The sequence below is a fragment of the Dendropsophus ebraccatus genome, chromosome 10, assembly GCF_027789765.1.
Source record: "Dendropsophus ebraccatus isolate aDenEbr1 chromosome 10, aDenEbr1.pat, whole genome shotgun sequence".
NCBI lineage: Eukaryota > Metazoa > Chordata > Amphibia > Anura > Hylidae > Dendropsophus > Dendropsophus ebraccatus.
Window position 1 is genome coordinate 27,754,760 of NC_091463.1, and position 27,468 is coordinate 27,782,227.

The following is a 27,468-nucleotide window of genomic DNA, read 5'->3' on the forward strand; positions in this document are numbered from 1 at the left end:
CATTGTAATCGTAACAACTTGAGGAACATGTATAACAAGTCACTTTTTCCATAGGGCGAACGGCGTAAATGCAAAACTCCCCGAAATCAAAACAAATTCGTTTTTTTTTTCAATTTGACAGCGCAAATGATTTTATTCCGGTTTCGCAGCATATTTCATGGAAAAATAATGCCTGTCATTACAAAGTACAATTGGTTTCGCAAAAAATAAGCGCTCATATAAGTCTCTAGGTGAAAAAATGCAAGCACTATGGACTTTTAAACATAAAATGGAAAAAGCAAAAGCGCAAAAACGAAAATTGGCTTTGACCTTAAGGGGTTAAAGCTAGCAGCCCTGTGTCAAACTGCTGTGGCCTAGAGTATCTGTGCCCTAACCTTGCACCAGCCCTCCGTCCCTCCTCCCCACCCTCTTCATTATTAGGAATGCCACTGGCAGGATTTTTCCTATTCCACTGCAGCGAACACTGCACAGGTGCCTTAATGATCCAGCCCATGTGCCGTGCTCACACAGGTGAGGAATAGGAGACAATCTGCCTGGAGCATTCCTAATGATGAAGAGGGCGGGGAGGAGGGACAGAGAGGTTATGCCAGCCTAATACATACACAATCTAGGCCACGGCTGTTTGACAGAGGGCTGCACGTTTAAAAGTTGTTTTTTAAGACAATAACTGCATCACCTGGCGAACGGACCCAAGGACAGATCTTGGGTTAAAAGTAGCTATCCGAAGGGACAAGCGGTTTGGGGTGGGCAGATTGTGGGTACAGAGTCACTTCAAGAGTCCAGTGCGCAGTCTTAATCAGTTACTGATAAGTACTGGTGTGTCTGGCCTATACCATGCTGCCCAGCGTGTCCGCAATCTTCAAGTCCGCTTTAAGTATATAAATGATGTATTTGGTCAGTCCACTGTTTCAGTTTTGTTTGTGTTTTTAGTCTCTGAGTAGACCCGCCCACTGGACTCCTTAGCCCTGAATAAGCAAAGCTTTGATTTAATACATGACAACTTTTGCTAAGTCATCTCCCAAAAACAATATATATATATCAATCTACTCAGTTTATCCTGCTCTACAATGTTGGCAAATTAGATTTCATTTTCACTGCAACAGATTCTCTTTAAAGCAGAGAAAACTGATAACATTCAAAATTACAATGGAAAATACCTACTTGTCATGTTCTGATCACAAATAATTATTAGCAACAGTGAGTGAGTGCACCTGCACAGAAGTGAAGCCACCCTCATTTACATCCCATGTCATGCTATATCTGACGACGGAAAGGTTTGAACACAGGAACACTTGATGTACATCTGCCAGCTCTTGTGGCAACAGACCCTTCTAAGAGGACTTAGGGTGGCTTCAAACACAAATCGGAGCCCTCAATGATAGAAGCAATGAATGCGCTGTGTCTACAAAGAATTAACGGGATTAATTAGCAAGCAATCCGAGCAGCAGATTGGAGCGGAGAAACCAAAACACTAAATTGTTTAAATACTTTGGCAAAGGATCAAGGTTTCCCGGCACCAAATGTTACACTTGTGTTTTAGCGTATTTAACCTGTATGAGGTGCTTTCTCATCAGAAATAAATAACATTGTACCAAGTACAAAAGAGAAAAATGAGAAATGAAGGGGAAAAAATGCCACAAGCTGTTACCGGGTCAGCCGAAGTAGAAAAAGCCCAGGCAGTATTAATTAAAAATCAATAACCTACAACATAAATGGCTCTTACCATTAGTCAACTATATCCTTAAAATACCCGGCTTTATAATTACACAAAGAAGCGGCTTTTTCTCCATTGTGATGATGAAGATGTAGAGAACAGAGTAACAAAAAAACAGTAGAAAAAAAAAAAGTCAACCGAGCAAAGCTGAAAAAGTAAGAATGGAAAACTGGAAGCGTGAATGTCTGGAATGCCTTGTTACCGATAAAGATATTGTTAAGGTGCAATGTATCCCTGAAAGAAATATGTCATTTGTGATACGGGGATTTCTGAAAGGGTTGTATGGCTGCAGAGTGCGAGTCAGAATGGTTAAAGCCCTAAACAATGATCAGCTCTTTGGATGGCAAAGGTGGAGACATTTTTTAAAGCAGCTGGAGCCGATGGTAGTCTTTTCTATAAACTTCTATAGAGAAAACCAACAGCTGGCAGAGCTTAAAAACCTCTCAGCATCGCCTATAATCTTGTGTTTAAATTATAGAAGACAAAATTCTTATTAATGAGACCTACTCAACACCTTAGGGTGCCATAGATAAAGTTAGGTTTTCGACTGGGTGAATAGATAGGGTCAGGGTTGTGCCCCAAGCGAGAACAGGTTCAGCACATCCAGGTTCTAGCATTCCCTTCCGGGTTAGAGTCAGATCACTGGCCAATGTGACTAACCCCTTACTGCTGAGTTTGCCAACCATGGCTCCTAAGATCCGGAGAAACTGATCGGAAGAGGGTAGTAGCAAGATTGATCACTTTTAGGGTGGGTTCACACTACGGATTTCTCACGGATAATATATTCTTTAGGCGGATAGCGGAATACGCCGGCCCATAGAATGGTGTCTATGGAGCCGGCGGAAAGGCGGGCGGCCGTGCGCGCGGACAGCCAACGGAATTCCGCGGATATTATCCGTGAGAATTCCGTAGTGTGAACCCACCCATATATAGCAGGAGCTATAGATGTCAACAAATCTAGTAACAAACATTAAAGAGTCATCTATTTTATGGAGCTCCACCACTGTAGTAAGTTTGGGACTCAATGCTTTGGTGTATGAAAATAAAAGTATCAAATCAAGCTCACCTTTAGAGGGAATATGTAAAGGAGTTGCTTTTATACCAACCCCTATTCACATCATGTGACAGGTCACGGTCTGGATCCTCTTGTACATGGGTGTCGGAATGAATCCCATGTAGGCCAGCTAACAAGTATCCCTGAACTAAAAAAATGTTTTTTTGCATTGTCACTGAACATATAAGATGGAAAAAAAAACAACAGGGGCACCATAAGAAATATTTAAAAGCAAGGAGCTAGAGAAGTTTACTTGCCTTATTTAACTCCTATAATGTAATGTTATGTTATGTTTTGCTTGTTCTAACAGAAAAAAAAACAATCGTGGTACAACATTAGCATTGGCCATCAACATTAAATCAGCAGGGTTCTAACTCCCAGCATCTCGACTATCAGATTTATTAAAGGGGCAGTGTTCACTTAAATGGGGAAATGGGCCATCAATACCTGAAAACTAAATAACCCCTTTAGGGATCACATGTAAGACCCTCACAATATGTAGGGCTGACCCCCATCTACAGGACTGTTCTACTGGGCATTTCTATATTATACATCCACATCTGGGAAGGGGCCTTAAGTCTTAAGACCCTGTCACACGAAGCGATTATTGGCCATATTCAGCCGATATCGGCCATTACTGCTGATAATCGCTTTGTGTAATAGACAACAACCATCAGACAGGTCAGTGCTCGCTTGCTCCAGCTGATCACCCCATATAATAGTGGCTTTTGGATCTGATTATCAGCAGGCTGGAACTTTCACTGACATCACTGACAATATTCATCCAGTGTGAAAGAGCCAGCAATGAGCCAATGAATGAGAAATCCCCCGTTCATTGGCTGATGGCATCTGTTCTGCAGCTATTTAAAGAGTATTTACCATCAGGTACATCCTCTTTAATATGACCCATGAATAGAACACCAACACAGCACCAACACAGGGAAGACGAAGCCGCAGTCCGTTTGGGAGGAAACCCCCGCCCCTCTATGACGTGGCTCCATTGATTCTAACGGAGCCGCGTCATTGAGGGGAGGGAATTCCCTCCCACTGGGGGCGGCCCGACTCCAGTGCTTCAGCCCCGGCCCGTTACCCGTGAATAGAACAGCACCGTACATGGAAACATTGATGCAAACAACCTCCAACTCCAGACTACACGGATTATGGGGCGCAGGTCCAACTTGAGATCGAGGCACAGTGAGTAATAAAAATATATATTTTATTGTGGAGACTCAACGCGTTTCGGAACCGCACCGGTTCCTTTCTCAAGAGTCATGATCATCATGACTCTTGAGAAAGGAACCGGTGCGGTTCCGAAACGCGTTGAGTCTCCACAATAAAATATATATTTTTATTACTCACTGTGCCTCGATCTCAAGTTGGACCTGCGCCCCATAATCCGTGTAGTCTGGAGTTGGAGGTTGTTTGCATCATTGTTTCCTGTTGGATATCGGGAGTGGCTGCGGTCCTTGATATATACGCTGCAGAGTGTTGTGCCTCCCTTTGCACAACCACATCAGGTGAGGGTTGCCGTGCACCCCTATCCCTTTTTCACCTTGCCCTTCTGATCCTCGCCATGGAGCGCTGTCGCCCTTTGTTTTTTCTGTACATGGAAACATGGCTGCGGTTCAAAAAACGGACCGCCGCACCAGCTTTCCCGTGACAGCGCCGTTCTATCCGTGGGTCATATTAAAGAGGATGTACCTGATGGTACATCCTCTTTAGGTCATTGTTAGTCAGTCGCAGATCTTCCAGTGTAAAGCCGGCAGCAAGCGAGCACTGACCTGACAGGTTGGCGCTCGCTTGCTCCCTCTCATCATTGCGTGTAATAGGGGCTTTAGGGTTCTTTTACAAACACAGATATCTGAAAGATTTTAGACAGTCATAAAGAACAGTCTTTTCAAATCCATTCCTGGCTTTCGCTTCAAAAATCTGTCAGATATCAGAGTGTGTAAAGGGGCCTAATGTGATTAAATTACTAGAGTACATCTACAATACAGTGATGGCGTTGTTGGGCTGCACTACTGCAAACTAGTGCTGATCTCTCTGATCGGTCCCTTACAAGAAAGCATTAGTAGTAAATAGTTGGGAAGTCATAAATACAATACAATAGATAGCTCCAACCTTAACAATTTGAGATGGATTTAAATATTTTAGCCATAAAACTGAAAACAAATGAATCATTTAATTAAAGAGATCTCAAAAATATGCTTACTTTAACATCAGAATAAATTGCCTCTAGCCTGGGTCACCGCCGTTCTATTCTTGAATTGTCTTAAAGCACAAAAAAAAAAACTAAAAAAGGATATTCCGTAAATGAGTTATTATTAAAAGAATCCAATCATTTGTTTCATATTCTCCTTGGGGTTGTTAAACATAATGTCATTGCTTCGATATGAAGGCCAGCAAGGACACGACGGAAAAAAAAACAAACATATAAAAAGATTAATTTAGGCTTCCCTTAAAGGCAATGCATACCGCGCTAGAGGTTCCTCAGGAATATCATTAAGATGAGCGGCTAATGAGCAATCGGCATTATAATGAAAAAATATAACCTATATTCAGGCAATACATCTAACACCACAATCACAAGGAAAACCCCTTTGATGTCTCTTTGTTTCCTCTCATTAAATTTCTTTTGGGGGGATTTTTTTTTTTTTTTTCAAAAAGTTTTTTTTTTCCCCTGTAAACGAAGAGAAGTTTTAACATGATAATTATTAGTAAAAAAAAATGTAGATGGTTTGTTAGGCTGCTTAAAAAGGTTAAAGCAAATGAGGGGAGCGGAGCCGATAGCGAAGCTTCAGTCTGTTTTGTTCTGAATCAGTTGAGAATCTGTTTGTACAAACTTCCCCACCGCCGCTGATTTGTTCAGCTAAAAAGGCACAAAAGCCCAATACAAAGTATCCAACTAAAAGCACAATAGTGTATTGTACACAATTAGTGACAATACCCCATGCTATACGGGGGTTCAAGTTATATTGCAAACTTAAAAGTTGGGCTCTTTGATCTTTTGGTCCATGTTCATACAAACAACAATAAAAGCTAAAACCTGGTAGGGGGGTGTTTACTACAAAATAATGATGCATGATTGCTTATACAGGAACATGGCGTAATTGGTTAAGCTCAACTTCTAAGCAAGTAGGGGTACAGCGGAGAACAGGCCGAAACATTGCTGAATTAGGAAAATAACTGTTTACAAACAATTTCGCTCCAAAAATGTTTTGGCTACTAAACTAAGAGAGTGATGTATGACTTGAACTGCGGTAGAAGGCATGATTCCAGCAGGGACCCCCTAATGTTATCAGAGGTGTTACAAAGGATACGTATAAAAATAGGCCTATTTGGGAGGTATTTAGGGATTGCTAATGTGTTCTGTGGTAAACTAAAAGATGGATGGGAACCATTTTAAAGTTTTCAGCAGAATAATCCTCATTGTGTTTATGTTGAGAGAGAAAAATAACTATTCTGTGAAAACCAAACTGGCTTTACAAAAAAACTTAAATGAATTCTTCTGGGTCGCGCTGCTTTCTAGTATCACTAGAAAAGGTTCAGAACAAGGTTCATATAAACACTATATTAGGAAATATGGAATTAAAGCTAATCTGAACCACCCCCCCCCCCATTTTCTGGTACTGTAGCCTAGCTTTCTTCAATTCATGCCCCATCCTGGGGTCCATTTGGCTGCTGGTGCCATTATTGGCCTAAAAAAGATGTTTTTTTTCTGGTGACACAGGGTCATGTCTTAGGCCTGCAGCACCTCTCCTTTCTTCATCACAGTCTTTCTTCATGGTAGCTAAGCCCCTGGGCTGGATTATCATGAGTCGTTGAAAATGAGAGAGGCGCTGCAGGCCTAGGGCACAGATGCTGTAGGTCTGTAACGCCAGAATAATCAACAGCCAAACAGAACCTGGCACACGGCATGAACTGAAGAAGGCTACGTTTCAGTATCAGTGGACTGGGGAAGTTGGGGTGGGTCCAGATACCCTTTAATACCAGATTTTTTCTTTCAGGATCCTAAACCATAATCCAGAGCTGAGAGAGGTAGAAAGAGATGTGTGCATTGCTTACCTGGGGGAAGAGATGGAATTAGGATGAGGTATGGGAAAAATGCAGTGCGCTCAAGCAATTTTCCGACTGAAAAACCTTGGGTCATGGCAATCAATTGGATGTTACTTTGACATATACCATCTACCTATACACTGCAACAGACCAAGAAAACTGATTTACGGCAAGAAAATTTAATAATGGCAATCACAGAACAATGTGCACCCTGCCAGACTGCAAAGATTTTTCAGGAATGGTGATCGGTGTTGACTTGTCCTCTAAATGTCCCACATCTCAACTCTGTGTAAGCATAAGCAGGACATATTGGGGAAAAAAAGGCAGATCCATGAAGTTCGCATCTCTTACAGGAATGAAAGGGAATCTGTCAGCACCCGGACCTGGGGTGCTGATAGTGTACTGTAGGTGTCTGGCTCCTTGTTAGCATGGTACCTTTTGTGAATGCATCCAAGGAGTAAATTCTGTGCAATAACTGCTCTTGTAATGTAACAGTGTCAAGAAGGAGTAGTGGTTTGGTGTTTTTGCTGCACTCTGGCAGGCCTCACCACTGGAGATGAGCGAACCGGGTTTGGGTTCGAGTCCATCTGAACCCGAACGATCGGCTTTTGATTAGCAGGGGCTTCTGAAGTTGGATAAAGCTCTAAGGTTGTCTGGAAAACATGAATACAGCCAATGACTATATCCATGTTTTCCACATAGCCTTAGGGCTTTATCCAACTTCAGCAGCCACCGCTAATCAAATGCCGAAAGTTCGGATGGACTCGAGCATGTGAGGTTCGCTCATTTCTACTCACCACTACTTCTTCCTCCCTCTTCTCCATGAATATTTTCTGCTGGTTGGCCTCCTGTTCCCTCTCGCCATCATGACTGTGAATGTATGCACTGCTGCTGTCAAGAGAGTGGCACGCCATCTCGACCGTTCATGTGTGTGCCTCTCTTCTGTTCTACAGTGCTTGGATGAACGGTGTCGACGGGAAGCTTGTTGCCTGCGAGATCATCTGTGCATGAGTGGATTGTTAAGACGACGCGAGTGGCAGATGTGCGCACAGCGAGAGCAAGCAGGATGACCGCCAGCAAAAAATATTCTTGGAGAAGAGGGAGTAGGAAGGAGTGATGAGGCGTGCCTGAGTGCCGCACAAATGCCAAACCAATACTCCTCTTTGACACTTCATTACATTACAAGAGCCAAAACTGAACAGAATCTACTCCTTCACAAAAGGTACCATACTTACAAGAAGCCTGAGACCTTCAGTACACTGTCAGCACCTGACAGATTCCCTTTAAAGGATCTGCTGCTAACATCCTGCCAGATACTACCCCCTTGACAGTTTTTTTGGGTTCCATACATCAATGGATCTAAGCTGTTTTGCACACACTTGAGGCACCTTCACAATACTACATTACTACTACACAATCAAACCCTGTAAATGGTGTTAAAGCATTACTGTAATTTGTAGTAACTTTTGACCTGTTTTAAGACAAGTCAAAAGTTATTGGTTGGGTCTCACTCCTGAGACACGGGCGTCAATCGAATCAGACTCTTCGGCCACATTATAGTCTATGGCATGAAATGTTTGGTCAACCAATGACTGGAGCGCACTGCCGCACACTCCCTCAGGCAATAACTTGGTATTGTAGTGTGTCTCAGGAGTGAGTCCCACTGCGATCAGCAACTTTTGACATGTCTGACATGTTAAAATTCCCTATACATATCAGTAATCATCTTGCGAAAAAAATAAGAATTCAGGATGCCATGTTCAGCTATTGTTCTGTCTCTACCTTATCTTCTACACTGGAGCTCTATCTGTTCAGCTTGTATGCTGTGTACAGGCTCAAGTTCACCTAGTAAGGATGAATGGAGATCAGATTTCCTGCAAACCAATTGTGATCACTACAGAGGCTATACTGATGTGTATTGGACTCGATCCATGTCAAAATGGATGAAAATCCATATCCTGTGCTGTGCACGTGAATGGCGTCTCCACACCCCTGATCCTCTGCAAAATTGCTGCATTCATTTTTGCCATCACAGAAGTAAAAAAAAAAAAAGCAGCTGAAATAAGTAAAATGCTTATTTCTGCTGATTCCGAATGGAAAAAAAAAAGAAAAGTGCTGTCACTGTGACCACTTCATCCGTTTGCAGTCATCACACAAGCCGCTCAGCCTAAGGTTGTGAATTCACACCTATAAGTCACAGCTTCTAAGCATATAAAAAAGAAGTGGGACAGGAATTAAAAATGTTGCTACCTCCCGACACTGCTACACTGGTATGTGAACATGCAGAATCGCTGCAACAGGTTCAACCCAAAGAAGCAAAGTGTGAATAAAAAATAGAAACAATGCCTGTTCTTAAACTGGAACATAAGGCAAAGCATAGACGATGCATGAGGGGACGCATCAAATAAATAGAAAAAATATTTGGTTACTTGCATTACTATATTTAAACCTGGTAGGATAATGTAAAATGAAAGGAATGGTTATGGTATAAAACCCTAATGTAACCCTAGTAGGGTTTGCCAGCAAACTGCAGATAACCAGGTAAAGCACCCTAACATTTCATAGGGTCAAAGGAGGACACTAAAGGTGACCATACAGTTGCAGAATGTGTATGAAGGCCTGCCGACTCTTTGCCAACAGATCATGTCAGCAAAGAGGGGTCAGGGTATTGGATTTATACTGCCTGACCCCTTTCTCTGAGGCATAACCCAGCACCAGAGCAGTCTGGCTGCAGCTTACCCTTTCCCTGCCCATAGGGAAAACATGAACACTTGTGTATGGGGAAGCAAGAGATAACCGTCAGTCCAATAGTACCTTAGCCAACAGTTAATGAAGATGTAAAAATGCATGAAATCTAACCTGCTGATATGTCCCTACTGCGTTCGGGGGACTGAGGTTGAAGTTAAAGGAGAACTCCAGGCCGGGGTGATTTGAGTGCTGGGGAGGATAAAAGAAGTAACATGCTCTCACCTCCCTCGCTTCAGCGCTGATGTCGGTATCCCGGTCCCTTCTGGGTCTGACTGGGAACCTGGGACAAGACATGCCAGGCCCACTCAGCTAGTCAGTGGGCTTAGTCCAGTCCAACTTTGGCCGCTGACTGGCTTAGCAGGCCCAACTCATCACAACCCAGGTCTCGTCGCCAGAAGTGGCCAGCATACCAGCATCAGCAGAGAAGCGGGGGAGGCACTTCATTCATCTTCCTGTTCCCCAGTACTCTGCCAAAAATCACCCAGCCTAGAGTCCCCCTTTAAGTCTCACCTCTAAAGCAGCAAAATGCCTTATAAGCATAGGGATTAAACTCATTCTCTTTAAAGGGGTTGTCAAGGGTTAAAAAAAATATATAGCTGCTTTCTCCCAAAAAGAGCACCACATCTGTCCTTAGGTTGTGTAGTGAATGGCTTTATTAACTTTGATGGGACTGAGCTGCAATATCACACGAAAAGGACAAGAGCAGACAAAAGATTAAAGGACCACTCCGGCGCTGATATTAAAAAAAAAAAAAAACACACAACTGAAGCGCCAGTTGGTGTCTTCATTTTTTCTTCATTTCCTGGTCTGGGGTTTCCCATGATGCACTTTGTCTCCTGTAATGTCTGACTGATTCTGTATAACTGTTAGATGGCTTACAGCTTGCTCAGCCAATCAGGGCTGAGCAACCTGAGTCATCTGACAAAGGGAGGCTGGCCTAACAGGGCTTAGACCGATTCCCTCTTAATGTCATTGGCACAAAATGGCTGCCACAGAAAAGTCAGGAGTCAACGGTCATTAAGTAAAAATTAGTTTACTTCACTTCCTGGTTGGGGGTTGAGGTGGGAAAAGATAGGGAAGGGGGGCAGATAGGCGATTGAAGCATAATACAAAAGTTATATAACTTTGTAATGTGTTTCAATTACTAGGAAAAGGCTTTTTACCAGAGTTGTCCTTTAGGGTATAAACCCACACACCGTATACGCAGCGTATTTACTGCTGCGATACGCAGCAAATATGCAGCAGATTAGATCTAAATAACTGAACACAGCATAAATCTGCACCATCAAATCTGCTGCGTATTTGTTGCGTATCTGCTGCGTATACGGTGTGTGGGTTTATACCCTTAATGTTTTTGGGCATGGTTATGTAATGTAATGTAACTTTTATATATCAAATATGTCTGCTAAAAATATTAACTTATAGTAAATTATACTGTAGCATTTGGTAGAAATATAGTAAATCTAGTAGTGCAAATCTATGGATCAGTTCCCAAAGAGGAAAATAAAGCTCAAATATGGTAGCAGAGTTTTGGTAAAAACTGATTGATCAAAAGCAAACATGATCATATTAGAGGTGGTGCCAACACTAATCATTAATGTTCAATGGAAACTATTAGCAGGTTAGATCTGAGGATTTAGGCTGATAGGGCATGATACATTGATTAGTGTAATAATATTTTTATATCCATCCCATACACTTGTTTTTGTGTAAAATGCAGTTTTATAAATATGCAAAAATGCGCATTTGGTGCATTGGGGGCATCGCTTTACCCCTCAGAGAACTGGTCTGTCTACCAGCTCCTGTAACACTACCTTTTTAGGACTACTGATTTGCCCCTAGGCAGTGACCTCACTCACATCCACTATGACGTCTTGCAGTAGGTGTACCAGTCATATACAAAATAATAATTAAAAAAAAGGTCTGCAAATATATAGTTAATACTTGCCTTATGTATGATGCAAATTTTTTATTTTTTATTATTATGCTTCTCCATGTTCCGTTTAGTGCCCCATTGTGCTGATACTCGTGGGTGGGACCCAAGATCAGTTCGATTCCTCATCTGCAACAGTGCACCGCTGCCGGCCAATCAGCATTCATCCTCACTTGGCCAACTGACATCACTTCCTGCATTTGGTCTTTTTATATATATATTAAAGACCAAATGACCTTAGTCATGGAACTTACACAAATGTCGTAGCTCATGAACTACTTTGTTTAACTACCATTTAAAATTAATGAGTGTATATCGCAAATTGCATAACTCACCAGATTGGCTTTTCGACCACCTCCAGCTGCTGCAAACAGGCTGGAAGGAGCCAGGGAGCCCTAGATCTGAAGATAGGTGTGGGTCTAAGAGGTGGAACCCACATCTTAATTTGCTTCGGAACGAATAGTGCGGATTTTATTTTGCGGATTTGATGGCGTTGAATAACCCAATATAAATAGCCAAAATCTGATCAGATCCACAGCAGATTAATTACATGTGAACATATCTTTAAAGCTAGTTTTAAGGAAGAAAAATTTCAGCCCCCTAATAGTGTACCAAAGAAGCTTTTAACACACGTGAATGGCATGAGTTACATCGGCATCACTGTGCTTCCTATGGCCACCCTAGTTACTATAGTTCTGTTAAGTCGGACACTAATTACATATATTCATAATGTATTGAATCACGTTGTATCGGTTCACTGACTGCCACTTCCATCCAGTATAACAGTAAAATATATCAATGCAGTAATATAAACCAAGCTTCACACAATACAAAAGTAACAGAATCTAATAGCATGGCGGTGATTGATTCCACTAGTGCGCTGGAGGTTCGAACATCTTAACACTCCTTGGGCAGGACTAATGAGTGCAAATGGAAATGAGAACACCTTGACTGAGCCAGTCCTCCAGTTCATTTCACACTATCCTCAGCACAAACATCCCGAGATACGCAATCTATCATCTCCAGCCTCCTGCCGCCTCTCCGCGATCACTTAGGAAATCTATAAAATATTTTTTTCAAGCGCTGCCTGAAGTTTATGATCAATATTATTAGGGAAAAGCATATAATAAAAAATAAATAAAATAAAAAATCAACCAAGTTATATATGAAACAAAACATTAGTATGTTCACTTCAATAACTTATTACAACATCCTGCTTTACTGTAAATTACCTGTAGTGATGGGTGGTCTTAATTATTTGTATAATAGTTATGAAACCTTTGCTTTAGGCTAAAACACTAGCCACCACTAAATTCTCACATTTAAATAAGAAGTGCTGCCACCTTCTCTGCGAAAGAGCTTGAAAAGTAGCGGCTAGTGTTAAGTAAACATAGACAGTACAAGTAATGGTGGCTAGTGGCAACTATACATATATAGGTAACAGTGGCTTGTGATGACTTACATATACAGGGAGTGGTGACTAGTGATAACTAGAGATGAGCGAACCGTGTTCGGGTTCGAGTCCATCCGAACCTGAACGTTCGGTATTTGATTAGCTGGGGCTGCTGAACTAGGATAAAGCTCTAAGGTTGTCTGGAAAACATGGATACAGCCAATGACTATATCCATGTTTTCCACATAGCCTTAGGGCTTTATCCAACTTCAGCAGCCACCGCTAATCAAATGCCGAAAGTTCGGGTTCAGATGGACTCGAGCATGCTCCAGGTTCGCTCATCTCTAGTGATAACATATATAGGTTGTGGTAACTACATATTTAGGTAGAGGTGGCTAGTGGTAACAAAAATTTATACAAATGTGGAAAATAAGTAACACTGCCGATTTTGCAAACTTTGCCATTTTGAGGTCTGTAATTTTTGACGTATGCAAACTTCAACTGTGAGAGACAGAATCTATTTTTTTTTTAAATTCACATTGTATAAATTTTTTATATAATTAGCATTTTATAGCATAAAATAAGTATTTGACCATCTACCAACCAGCAAGAATTCTGACTCTCACAGACCTATTAGTTTTTCTTTAAGACACTCCTCCTACTGCACTCATAAAATGTATTAATTGCACCTGTTTAAACTTGTTACCTGTATTAAAAAAAAAAAAAACTGACCACACAATCGCAATCCAACCTCGGACGGTTCGCTCATCTCTAGTCTTGGGCTCAATGCAAGAAGAGCGCTGGGACCACTTTCTCAAAGATTACCATAAGTAACACACTACACAGTCATGGATTAAAATCCTGCAGGGCATGCAAGTTCCCCCTGCTAACATCAGCACATGTACAGGCTAGTTTAAAGTTTGCTCATAACCATTTGGATGATCCAGAGAAAGCATGGGAAAAGGTGATGTGGCCAGATGAGACCAAAATAGAACTTCATGGTAACAACTAGTAGTGTTTGGAGTAAAGAGATTGATGAGTAAAACCAAGAACACAGTCCCAACAGTGATGCAATCGTGAGGGGGGGGGGGGCAGATCCGTTCTTCTGGCCAGGCCGGACCTCAGCGTCGCAATGACGCTGATCCTGGCTCGGCAATACATTGCTGGGGTCTGCAGCAGGCCAAAGCAATGTATCACCGGCGTAATGGATTTTTGCTGTGTATATACACAGCATTGATCTCTATGACAGATCAGTGCTGTGTATATAGAAGTCCCCCAGAGGGACTTCTAGTAAATTTAAAAGTAAAAAAGTGTTTTTATTAATAAAAAAAAATCCCCTCCCCTAATAAAAGTCCAAATTACCCCCCTTTTCCTATTTTATAAATATAAATAAACAAACAAACAAACATATTTGGTATTGTCACGTGCGTTATCGCCCAAACTATTAAATTATTGCATTTTTGATCTCGCACAGTAAACATTGGTCGCATCAAATCCAGAAAAAATTTAATTAAAAAGTGATCAAAATGTTGCAAATGTGCAAACAAGGCACCGATTGAAAGTACAGATCATGGCGCAAAAAAGGACACCCCACACAGCCCCACAGCCCAAAAAATAAAAGCGTTATACGGATGGGAATAGAGCAATTTCAAACACATTCAGTTTTTTTTAAAAAGGTTTTAATTTTTAAAAAGCCATCAAATAATATAAGTTATGTACGTTACATATCGTTGTAATCGTACTGATGTGATAAACATAGATAACAAGTCAGTTTTACCATAGAGCAAACGGCGTAAATGCGAAACTCCTTGAAATGAAAACAAATTCCTTTTTTTTTCAATTTGACAGCGCAAATGATTTTTTTCTGGTTTCTCAGCATATTTTATGGAAAAATAATGCCATGTCATTGCAAAGTACAATTGGTTTCACAAAATATAAGGGCTTATATGGGTCTCTAGGTGGAAAAATGCAAGTGCTATGGCAGCATCTTTGGGGGCCGTGTCAGCTGACAGGCTGTTTAGACGATGCTGCCGCCGGGATCATAAAGCTGGGGAGCCCAGGAGAAGTGAGGTGTCAGGTGTTTGGGCAAGGGCTGCATGGACATCCCTAACTATGTCCATGCAGCCCTTACTGCCCGATTATCGAGCCGTGTAATAGGTCTAGTAAATAAGCGCCAATTAAGCAGATGAGCGCTCGCGTACTGAAATGACCCGGCCTTAGTCAGCCCATGTAATAGTACCCTTACCCTTACTCTCACCACTCAGAGGACATGAAAGTTCTTGTGTGCTAAACATTCATGTATGTTCGGAGATAAGACAAATGTTAACCAACTACTACTGAAGGTGTATTCCACCTGCTGAGACAGACTAGTGTCAGCGGGGTTCATGTTTACACCTTATTGACACTGGGTGGTGCAGACTAGCTATCAATATATTAATTTATTAGCATATCAGGGACCAAAACTAAAAGAAAAAACTGCTCGCTCAGCAGCTAGAGTACAACAAGCTAAAAGGCATACTGTCAGTTTCAGTTCTTAGGGGATACGAGAGATCCTGTTCAAATCTTTAAATAAAATGTTTACAGCATCTTAAAGATTTTTTTAAACCTAACACTGTAATGAAATGTGTTTTCTTTGGTTGACTTTTTATGCTCGGAGTTGTGTGTCAAACAATGGAAGAATGAAATAAAACTTCACTCCAACACTGGGGTTGGGTGATCATTCCACATTGGCAGAGCGTATGGAAACCTCCTACTGTGCTCCAAGTCTCAGTGGTGCTCGCAGAATAAGGAGGCAGAGACATCACTTATATCCCATCATTTTTCTTGATCTGCTGTGGATCCAGTCCTATTCATTACTATAGAGTACATACTGGCAGCGAGATTGACATCCCGCTTTGAGTGTGTGCTTTAACCGCCTGTTGCCCGCAGCCCCGCCGCCTGTTGCCCACAGCCCCACCGCTGAGATCACACATTACCTACTCTGGCGACGCGTCTGCATGTCAGGCTACCGGCTCCCATCGGTCCCGCTTAGCCAATCAGCACCACTGATTGGCTGAGCGGGTCCGGAGCCGGGAGCCTGACATGCAGCCACGTCACCAGAGCAGGTAATGTGTAATCTCAGCGGTGGGGCTGCGGGCAACAGGCGGCGAGGCTGTGGGCAACAGGCGGTTAAAGCACACACTCAAAGCGGGATGTCAATCCCGCTGCAAGTATGTGCTCTATAGAAATGAATGGGACTGGATCCGTAGCGAATCCGCAGCGTGAAATCCGCTGAGGATCTGGTAGGTGTGAAGGCACCCTAAGTGTCCCAAATAACTGCAGCACAGTGGGAGACATTGGGCACAGCTGGGGAGCAAGGATAGGTTTAGGAAAACAAAATCTCCAAAATAATAATAATATACTTTGCCTTTTTCTTTTTTGCATTACAATTTTTTATTACCCTCTCAAATTCCATGCATTACAGCAAAAGGTTTAAATGACCCCATTTCTGGGCAGGACCAATAGCCCAATTTAGCAGCTATGAAGAACAATGACACAAATGGATGGGCATAAAAATAACTAACTTATTTTATAATCAGTAACCCTAGGGGTAAGGCAACACAACATCTGGTCACCCAAGTGAAGGAAAAAGATAGCAGGTGACCTAACAACTATGACAAAAATGGCAAAAGAATTTTTGTTATGGTTGAAAGACGCCCATGACCTTGTTTCCCATTGGGAAAGGATTAGGCTGCTTTGCGGCAATGCTGTGATGTTACTGTGACTCATCATTTATCTACCTAGCTCAATGCTCACAGTGCTTTATTTTACTTAAAGTATAGTCTGCAATAAAACTACATTTTACCTATGATCTGATGTAGAACCAATCCTTAACTTTAGGTCTTACCCACTGGCAAAGTTCTGCCCACTCCTAAGTTTTCCATGCAGTTAAAAGGCAGTGCCTGTCAGTTGTCCCTTCTTGCCATGTCCTCAATAGAAATACTGACAGATCACAGAAGCTCCCTTTTGTAAACCAATTCATGCTTCTTATTTGTTAGGTTAAAGGTTAAATTGCTGACCTCTGCCCTCCTGCTTAGCAGTCTTTCCCTTTTTCTGTATAGCTTTATTTTTCTTCTGTATTTACATGGATTAGTCCCCTTTCACGCTAAGAAGGAATTCGTTCACAGCCAATGCCTTAGTTCTGGTAGCACAAAAAGCAGCCACAATTATTCAACGGTAGACAATGACCGTATTGTGGCTTTACAAAACCGTCACCAGACTCTGGCAAGTCTTGTCCTTGCTTCAAAAAACAATGGGGCAAAAAAAAAAAAATCTTATCAAGCATTGAACATAAAGCAAACAAAGCAAGCCTACTGTGAACTTGATGAGGATGTCAGGCATGGAAAGAAGAAAGGGAGAAGATAAATCAACACGAAAGAGGGGTTCCCTTATGAAGATGCAAGGACGAATTGTAGCCTCTGTATTCATTCTTCATGACACTTCCAACACGTTTCGGAGCGGTGGAATACGGACCATTTCACCCTGGCCATTGGTCGGTATGTAAGATGTTCCCACTAACACTGTGAAATGGTCCTTTAGTGTGAGAAATTCTAAAGCAAATCTTAACTGGTCACATCAATTCATTTGCAAAGATTTGTATTGAAAGAAGGTTTTATCGAGTTGTCTTAAGACACCCAGAACGTTCTCTAACTATTCTTCATGACGTTTGTTTGTATAGGATAACAAAACAATCCCTTCTAATCCAAGAACATTTTTTCCAAATAGGATTATAAAAATTTCCTTGGCAGATTATGCTTCGTCCTAAACTTTGTTAACTTTATTTGTTTTTTTAGGTATGTTGCGTAAGTGGATAAGTATACCTCATCTGGGACCTTGATCGAAGAGCAGCTACAATGAGGACTTGGAACATCCATGTACTATAGCTGTGCCATTGATCTTAACAGGCATGAAACACTGGGGAAAAACTGATCAGACTTTTTCTTGGGCAACCAGTCTAACACAGAGACCATGTAAACTGGACAGCCTCCTTAAATGGTCACTTTCATTTCGTACAACTTCTATATGTGGTTCCTACCATTTTTGTAAATCATGTAATTGACAAAAAACTATGTCAAGGCATTGCAACAAGGAGTAAGTGATGTGCTGTGATTGGCCAGAGAAGTCAGAGAAAGGAAGAACCTGCATGTGTACTACTGTCTAATACGTACTTCTCCAAACCACTTTATGTCTGGTCTGTCAACATTTCTTCATTACAGAAGCCTCAAACACATAGCGTTATACCTTCCTTTGTAATCTAGTCATTGTATTTGAAGACCTAAATCTTAGTCTGAAACATAGTACAATATTTTCAACTAAAAAGGGAGATTTTATGTTGGCACCATTATTTGACTGCTCTTCCTTTGGATGCTTTGTATAAGTGATAAGAGCAGCACCACTACAAGTTGTAATTTTTGTGTAAATTCCAAGAAAATTTGGTTATTGTGCGTAGGGTAAAAAAAAAGCATCAAATCATATTCAATATTCTGTACCATTTGTATACTAAAAGTTTATTCTGAACTTACACAATGTCCCTTCATTAACTTTATCAAAAGGAAAGCTGGTAACTCCCAGTGATTCACCCAGGGCAGAGCATTTACTGAAGCATCTACCAAAGAAATAAGATAATGCTGTCAGTAAGAGGTTTTGCTTTATTTAACCTGAAAATGACTCTTTCTGAATAGGCTACTTATGTTTTTTTTAAAAAAAAAAAGTTAAATAAATAAAACCTTATAAATAAAAGTCAAAAACTTTAAGCACAAAAAAAAATAACAATAAACTTGGATCAGAAAATAACATTTGGATTTTTTACCTATCAGTCTGTGAAGAGCAACACTGTTGAAAAAAGGCCACGTCATCAGCTGCGATTGGCTGAGCACAGTTATGCTCAGACAATCGCGGCTGAGCTTCGGATGACGCTGCAGAGGGCGGCCGGCACTCGGGAAGATCCGCCGGCCGCCCGAAGAAGACGTCACTGCTGAGGATCGGAGACCGTGGTCGGCACGTGACAGGTGAGTATAGCGCACCACACTTCCGGGTACAAGGGTGGGGGTGGTGGGACACGGGGAAGGGGGCCATTCACAGACATAACATACATTACAAAGTTGTATAACTTTGTAATGTGTGTTATTCTGTTAATAAATTTTTTAGCGCCGGACAACCCCTTTAAGTGCTCCTCATAAAACAGAACAAACAAAATGAATCAGTAAGCAACAAAGAGCCAAGATCCATACAGGGATTGACTTGGGTTCATTACTATGCGTACAAGAACGCCAGCTAATAAAATAATTCATAGCTCCCCTATGCATATTGATCATTGAGAATGGTGGAAACATAGGCAAAGACTGTAAGGTCCATTGTAAGCATAAAGTAAAAACACTGGTTTGATATCTGTAATTGAAGAACATCAACCATTAACACGACAATATCTCATGTGATAAATCTCCTTGTCAAATGTAATAATTGTGAAAACGCCATATAAAAAGAGAATTAAGCTGTGGCCGATGACTGTGATCTTCACAGGCTTCAGAAATCCATGGACTACGAGAGTAAAGACGGAAGTACTTCAACCGCTCCCAGACTCCTGTAGGAACAAAATTATGGGAAGCGCCAGGCTTTCAGATGCTAATGGGGTCCTTTGCCCTCAAACAATGATGAACTGCTCTGGAGTTAATAGATTTCAGTGGAAGAGATTCATCTCTTATTTTAACAAAGCAGGATGTTTTGGAGGGAAGGGAGAAAACGTGTGGTAGAGTTTGTGAAAGAACCTTTCACAAGCTTTGTCTTGACACATAAGCTGCATTTCCCTTACTAATCCTCAACCCGGCATGAATGGAAGGGTTGTAATAACTCCTTCGTGGCCAGGTTGACTTGGGCCTTAATGCAGTAACTCCATCAATTTCCAATTGTCTCCTCCTTCGTATTTAATCAATAGAAAGTATCATTATGAGGTGGGGGTCTGCTGCGATACCATCAAGTACTCATCTCTCCCTGCCTATGATACTAAATGCCAATTTAACCACCACTCCTTGGGATGGGAAGGTGAAAACTCTCAGGAGATAATAAGACCATAGACAGGCCACCAGAACTGGGATGGCATTTATAACACATATGGCACAAAAGCAGGTAACTAGAGCCGGGCAGAAAAGAAAAGAACTAGTTGCCAATAGCTTTGGTCAGTATTCATTCATTCCCACTGAATTACCCAATGAATAGAATATCCCATATATACTTTAACTAATGGCTACTTCAGAAAGAAGGGCCCTATTCCACAGGACGATTATCGTTCACATAATCGTTAACGATAAACGATCCAAACGACCGCTATTACGAAAGACCTCAAATCGTTCACCCATTTACATGGAAAGATAATAGTTACTTATGATCATTCTTGCGGTCGTCTTGTCGTCGCTATTGCGTTCGTCACTACTGCGAATGACCGAACAATGTCTTATTCAATGCGAACGATTTGCGAACCAGCAACGATAAAAATAGGTCCAGGTCTTATTGAACGATCAACGATTTCTCGTTTGGTCATTAGTCGTTAACTGCTATTCAAATGAACGATAATCGTTTAGATTCAAACGATTTAACGATAATCTCAACGATAATCGTCCGGTGGAATAGGGCCCTAAGTCTAAACTAATCTAACACACTTTATATAGCATGATAAAAAACTGTAAGAAACCTATGAAAACACAAGGAGAACATATAAACTCAAAGCAGTTGAACCCAGAACCACAAAGGATCAGTGCTAAACACTGGCATGTCAATCTACATTGGTAAAGAGGTATTGCCATCTTACTTCTTTTCTTGATAAAGGTTCTTGGGGTCCAAAACACTGCAAACCTGTACCCGTTTATGTAATAAACACTTGTTGTTGGGTTGTTGCAAGATATTGGATGCCATTGGACTTTTTTTTCCATCTAATGTTTGACAGCCATCACCTGGGATAGCTAGCATTCTAGCGTGCATCCTCTGACTAAAAGTTATAGCCATTTGGACTGGAAGCTGTTGTGCTCCTCATTTGAAACGTCAAAAGTTTTAATCAGCCGGTGTCTAGGTGTTCAGACCCTGACAGATCACTAGAATAAGCTGGGAAAGGTGCTTTCCCCATCTCACTGCGGGAGATGGGCTTCACAGACCTACTACAGAATCCATCTAATGCAGTGAGATAGGGGGAGCAGACCTCAGAACTCAGCGGGGGTCTGACCGCTACAATCAAACAAAACTTTGGACATGTATCACCTTAAGCAGAATCATCTTTTTGTAAAATATAACAAAAATTAAGAAAATAATTAGAAGAAGGACAATTCTAAAAGGTAGAAGGTAGAAGAATGTATGCATCTCAGAGAGATGAATAAGTGATCTAAGCTTAGTAAGGGTTATCGACCAAATGAGAAGAAAAAAAAAATATATAGCTTTCTAAGAATGGCAGATCTATAACAGCGCGTTTGAGCCGTTCAGCAAACACTGTATATTTTAGAGGGATGAGCGTGAAAAATTAAAAAGTAGCGGCATTGTTTAAAACCTGAACATGCAACAGCCACAAGATCTTTCAGAAGGATAACGGCACAAGCATTGTTCAGAAGTGTGGAAGCGAGGTGAAGATACACTACCTAAGGGCACCTAGTCTATTACAGCTGCTTAGCAGAGCAGGGAGGCTTCTCCTGGCCAATTCTCCCCACGGTACTCCATTAAACCCAGAGGGCCGCATCCAGTCTGCATAACATCATTAATTGTGTCTCTCAAGAGTCTCCACACTTCAAGATCTAAAACACAGGGATGCTCAGACCTTACCTGCCTACAGAAAACCGCAGCCCGTCTTGGATGGAGCCAGTGTGCAATGACTTACGTTTTACCTCCGCGATTTCACAAAGTGGCTGTGCAAGCTATGAAAGGATGTGGCTGCATAAGGGTTACATGACTGATACTCTTCTGGGACTTGTGCATTAATAATAACTTCAAGCTCCATGAAACGTTCTCCGCAGGGTGCGCAAACTTCCATCGTCTTTCCACACTCGGGTGATTTTAAACCAATTTCACTTACAACAACATTATAACCAAATATTCATAATGTCAGCAACCAAGAACTATAAAAAAAAACATAAGGGGAGGGGGCAGGTAAATACCTTGCTTAGATGCATTTTCCTCAGGACGACTCACTTCCACATAAACTTCGAATGTGTTCTCCGGGTTTTGCCTGAAAGGTAATTAAAGGGATTATATTGTGACGAATGTAAAAACAACCAAAATAAAGCAGGGGAAAAAAAACAATGGTGTCCATGGTTCACTCTTTTGGCCAAATTTCAGGACTCTGCATTCCTCATGAACCCTCTGGACCAACACAGTAGGGTTATAGGTTAAACTTTGTCTTTTTTTTTTTTCCAACCATTCAAGCATGTACTTGGAATCCCAAAGTAATGGCAGATGGCAAGAGATAATAACTATGAAGAGTTGGCAGAACACAGGTGCCCAATACAACAGACTGTGTCCTCCCAATGGACTATAGACCCACATTAGAGTATTTGGATTTCATGGGGTTCCCGCTTGGAAGCCCCTCCTAATACTAGGGTGAAAAGCTGTTCTGGTGGACCTATGCTGAGCTACTTATATAAAGGGAACCTGTCACCAACACAATGATATCTAATCTATCAACATTATAGAGCAGTAAGAACTGAGCACATTGTTATATATCTTTGTGGGAAAATAATTGGTATGACTTGGTGTAGCTTGTTGAGTCCAGTGAACAGTGCTTTAATGGACTGGACTTTAGCATGGAAAAATCTGAGATTTTAATCAGTTAATTTAAAGTCATACTAAAATTTCCCCATAAAGATATATATCAATCCCCTCATCTCCTTCTGATCTATAACATGATGCCGACAGCTTAGGTAGCATTTTCATGGTGACAAGTTCCCTTTAAGTGAATGACATGTATGCCTAGGTTTAGCACACTCTGAGAACAAGAGCCGACTGTATCAGCTTCATTTATATATATATAAAAAAAAAGTTTTACTAACTAATGTTTTTAAAATTAAAGGTTTCCAACTGTCCCAATAGCAAAGCAGAGGTCCCAGATGTTCAGGATCTTTTAAGGAATTAGAATACCAAGAATGATTTTGCGGGAAATCATTGGATACGGACCATAAACTAGACTACCCGATAGCCCAAAAATACGAATTAATAAAACTGAACTGAATGTTAACAATCCAAACAAGTAAAAACACTTGAAATTTAGGCAAGCTTTAAGAATAACTTTTTTGTGCGAACTCAACTTAAACAAAGCTAAACGTTAGAGCGACTCTGTACCCACAATCTGACCCACTCAAACCACTTGCACCTTCGGATAGCTGCTTTTAATCCAAGATTTGTCCAGGGGTCCATTCGGAAGGTGATGCAGTTATTGTCCTAAAAAACAACTTTTAAACTTGCAGCGCTGTGTCAAATTGGCATGGCCTAGAGCATGGGTCTCCAAACTGCGGCCCTCCAGCTGTTGCAAAACCACAATTCCCCTCATGCCTGGGCAGCTAAAGCTTTGAATTTTGCTGTCCATGCATGATGGGAAATGTAGTATTGCAACAGCTAGAGGGCCGCAGTTTGGAGACCCATGGCCTAGAGTGTCTATGTGCAAACCTTTCACCGCCTCTCCGTCCCTCCTCCCCACCCTCTGCCCCAAGAACAAATTCTCCTATTCATTACCTGTGTGAACACTGCACATAAGCTGGATCATTAAGGCACCTGTGCAGTGTTTACACAGGTGATGAATAGGAAAAATCCTGCCCGGAGGCTTTCCTAATGATCAGGAGGGCTGGGAGGCATTGCAATCCTAGGGCGGACACACACTGTAGGCCACACCAATTTGACACAGGGCTAAGTTTATAAGTTGTTTTTTTTAGGACAATAACTGCATCACCTGCTGAATGGACCCCCGGGCAGCTATCCGAAGGTCCAAGCTGTTTGGTGGGGGGGACAGATTGTGGGTACAGAGTCGCTTTAAAAAGAATTTTTCAGCTGCAATTTAGGCTCCAAACTGCTGACATTGTTATATCGCTGTTAGGTCAAGGACACATATGGTACCTTGTATATTATTATATTCTTCTATGCAAATTGTCAAAGAAGCCTTCTCAAGGCCCTAAAATGCTGCAAGCTTAAATGCCTCTTTGCCCTTCCTCACAATCTCTGTCCCAGCTTGATTCAAAGTAAGCTTCGGCTGGAAGCCAAGTTCAAAGCGAGGGGGGTAGTGAGGTGGTATTCCAGCTTGAAGCATTTTATTGGCTTAGGACAATTTGCACAGGATTGTGAATTGCAGCTGACAGATTCACTTTAAAGAGATAATGTATTCAGCAATCAACTCCCCCCCTCCCCCAAACCGCTGGTACAGTCCGTTTGATGAGAGCAAGGCTGCATTCACACATTCCAAGTTCCGCTGCAGCTGCACGGCTCTATCATTACAGTGTGGTGCATATCTGTACAGTTCCCCCACTCCCAGCATCTCATCACAGATGCTGTTCGGGCGGGCGGCAGTCTGTTACAGGCATTTCACGTCCGTGTTCCGTGCGAAACACGGAACGTGTGAATGCAGCCCAAGTCCTTCCCATTGAGTCTTCTAAAATGTGCCTGGTGCGAACTTTTAGTCCACAGCAGCTGAGTCAAAGTGGCGTGGCCAAGAGTGTTTGTGCCCTAGGCCTTCCACACCTCTCCAAGAGCACAGACAATCTAGGCCATACCACATTGACTTGGCTGCTGCAGATTAAATGATCATTTAATACCCTAACCAAGGCACCGCATGCATATTAAAAAAAGTGACCAGGAAGGACTCTCTCTCACTAGTATCAAAGGGCGACTAGCATAAAAAAAAAAACTTTTGACTTATGAAGAAATATGCTAAATATAGTGATTGGTGGGGGTCTCACGACTGAAACCCACACGGATAAGAAAAACTAGTCGGGAGAAATGCGAAGTAGCTCCCAGCAATCTCCATCCAGACAGCTCAATATAAGTCTACTGATCTGCTGGATGGAGATGACTAACAGCGAGGAAGTGCAGCACATCTCACACTTATTCTCCTGACCAATGGGGGTCTCAGTAATAGGACCATGACAAACAAAAAAATTTTGAAATGTCAATAGTTTTTACGGCTTAAGTAAACCAGCAAAAATTTAGAATAATTTTGTACCAGATAGAAGTTCTTGGAAACAGACAGCAGTTTAGTCCGTTCTACTGGCATATGCTATAAAAGCTTCCCTCACAGCTATGTTACCACCAGCCTTCTCACCAGTGACTGACAGCTGCCTTTATTAGCTTACAGGCACAACATCCTATAGATCAATGGTAAGAGAGGTAGGAGATGACAGGGAAAGCGCTTCCTTTGTGAATAGCTAAGAGTCGGCTGTATACTGCTGGGCTCTATTATCTAAACTGCACCCTATTTTTTTTTGTGCCTCTTGGGCTAGTAACGCAGCAAACTTGTCCTCATACTATGCTGCCTATCATAATATCAGCCTAGTAAGATGACAGATCCACTTTAAGGTTTACTGTTCAATTTTTCAGCATCATTAACATGTTCATAGGACTGTAGCAGAGTCCAAGTGGATCTTCCTGAGGAGTAATAGGAGACAAACAGAACAATACAATAAGACAAATAAAGCTAAATATATGCTAAACTGAATCAACTGTATATAAAAGGTTTTAAATGTGGAAAAATGTTACTTAAAAGAAAAAAATCCTTTAAATGCATTTAAAGAGACCAGGAAATTTTCATGCATTTTCACTTAATGGAAAATGCATAGGTCATCCATAGGTCATAATGAACACAGATTCAGTGCGTGTCAAACTAAGAAAAACATACATTAGGATACAGTGGTACCTCGGTTCTCAAACTGCTAAGAATTTAAACAGTATTTTCAAGGAAAGTTTGCTTTGGTTCTCAAACACTTTTCGGGCTCCAGTCTTGAAGTACTTGGTATCTGAACCTTTTTGCAAGCTTGGAGATGGTGGGTTGTACCTGGTGAGTTTAGCACTGGTGAGGCTTCACACACAGAACAGTATAAGACTGCTGGAGTGCATATACAGTACAGTAGTAGTACAGTCAGTGCACCACCATCTCCCATCCTGTACTGTATAAGACTGCTGGAGTGCATATACAGTACAGTAGTAGTACAGTCAGTGCACCACCATATCCCATCCTGTACTGTATAAGACTGCTGGAGTGCATATACAGTACAGTAGTAGTACAGTCAGTGCACCACCATCTCCCATTCTGTACAGTACTGTATAAGACTGCTGGAGTGCATATACAGTACAGCAGTAGTACAGTCAGTGCACCACCATCTCCCATTCTGTACTGTATAAGACTGCTGGAGTGCATATACAGTACAGTAGTAGTACAGTCAGTGCACCACCATCTCCCATCATGTACAGTAGTGTATAAGACTGCTGGTGTGCATATACAGTACAGTAGTAGTACAGTCAGTGCACCATCTCCCATCATGTACAGTATAAGACTGCTGGAGTGCATATACCGTACAGTAGTAGTACAGTCAGTGCACCACCATATCCCATCCTGTACAGCATAAGACTGCTGGAGTGCATATACAGTACAGTAGTATTACAGTCAGTGCACCACCATCTCCCATCCTGTACAGTACTGTATAAGACTGCTGGAGTGCATATACAGTACAGTAGTAGTACAGTCAGTGCATCGCCATCTCCCATCCTGTACTGTATAAGACTGCTGGAGTGCATATACAGCACAGTAGTAGTACAGTCAGTGCACCACCATCTCCCATCATGTACAGTAGTGTATAAGACTGCTGGTGTGCATATACAGTACAGTAGTAGTACAGTCAGTGCACCATCTCCCATCATGTACAGTATAAGACTGCTGGAGTGCATATACCGTACAGTAGTAGTACAGTCAGTGCACCACCATATCCCATCCTGTACAGCATAAGACTGCTGGAGTGCATATACAGTACAGTAGTATTACAGTCAGTGCACCACCATCTCCCATCCTGTACAGTACTGTATAAGACTGCTGGAGTGCATATACAGTACAGTAGTAGTACAGTCAGTGCATCGCCATCTCCCATCCTGTACTGTATAAGACTGCTGGAGTGCATATACAGCACAGTAGTAGTACAGTCAGTGCACCACCATCTCCCATCATGTACAGTAGTGTATAAGACTGCTGGTGTGCATATACAGTACAGTAGTAGTACAGTCAGTGCACCATCTCCCATCATGTACAGTATAAGACTGCTGGAGTGCATATACCATACAGTAGTAGTACAGTCAGTGCATCGCCATCTCCCATCCTGTACTGTATAAGACTGCTGGAGTGCAGATACCCTAGGTGGGATTGCAGTTATATATGGGGAACTAGAAAGTTGATGTTTGATGATTTATTATAGTACATTACCCATAGTAATTATATGACAGCCGCAATATTACTCTTATGCTGCTGTGCACACAGCCATTTTATTCTGGTCTGTTTCTTTGTTTAAATATGTTGTTTGGTTTGTTATTTTTTA

General features: G+C 41.7%; 1 protein-coding gene across 5 annotated transcripts in view; it reads right to left on the minus strand.

The window, feature by feature from the left end:
• Positions 1-27,468, minus strand: part of DENND1A (DENN domain containing 1A) — a 539,466-nt gene that overhangs the window by 493,619 nt on the left and 18,379 nt on the right. For all 5 annotated transcript variants that reach the window (XM_069985728.1, XM_069985725.1, XM_069985726.1 and 2 more), the window contains exon 2: positions 22,066-22,136. In XM_069985728.1, the coding sequence (XP_069841829.1) occupies positions 22,066-22,080 (15 nt within the window). In that variant the 5' untranslated portion in view covers positions 22,081-22,136. The remainder of the gene's footprint in view (positions 1-22,065; positions 22,137-27,468) is intronic.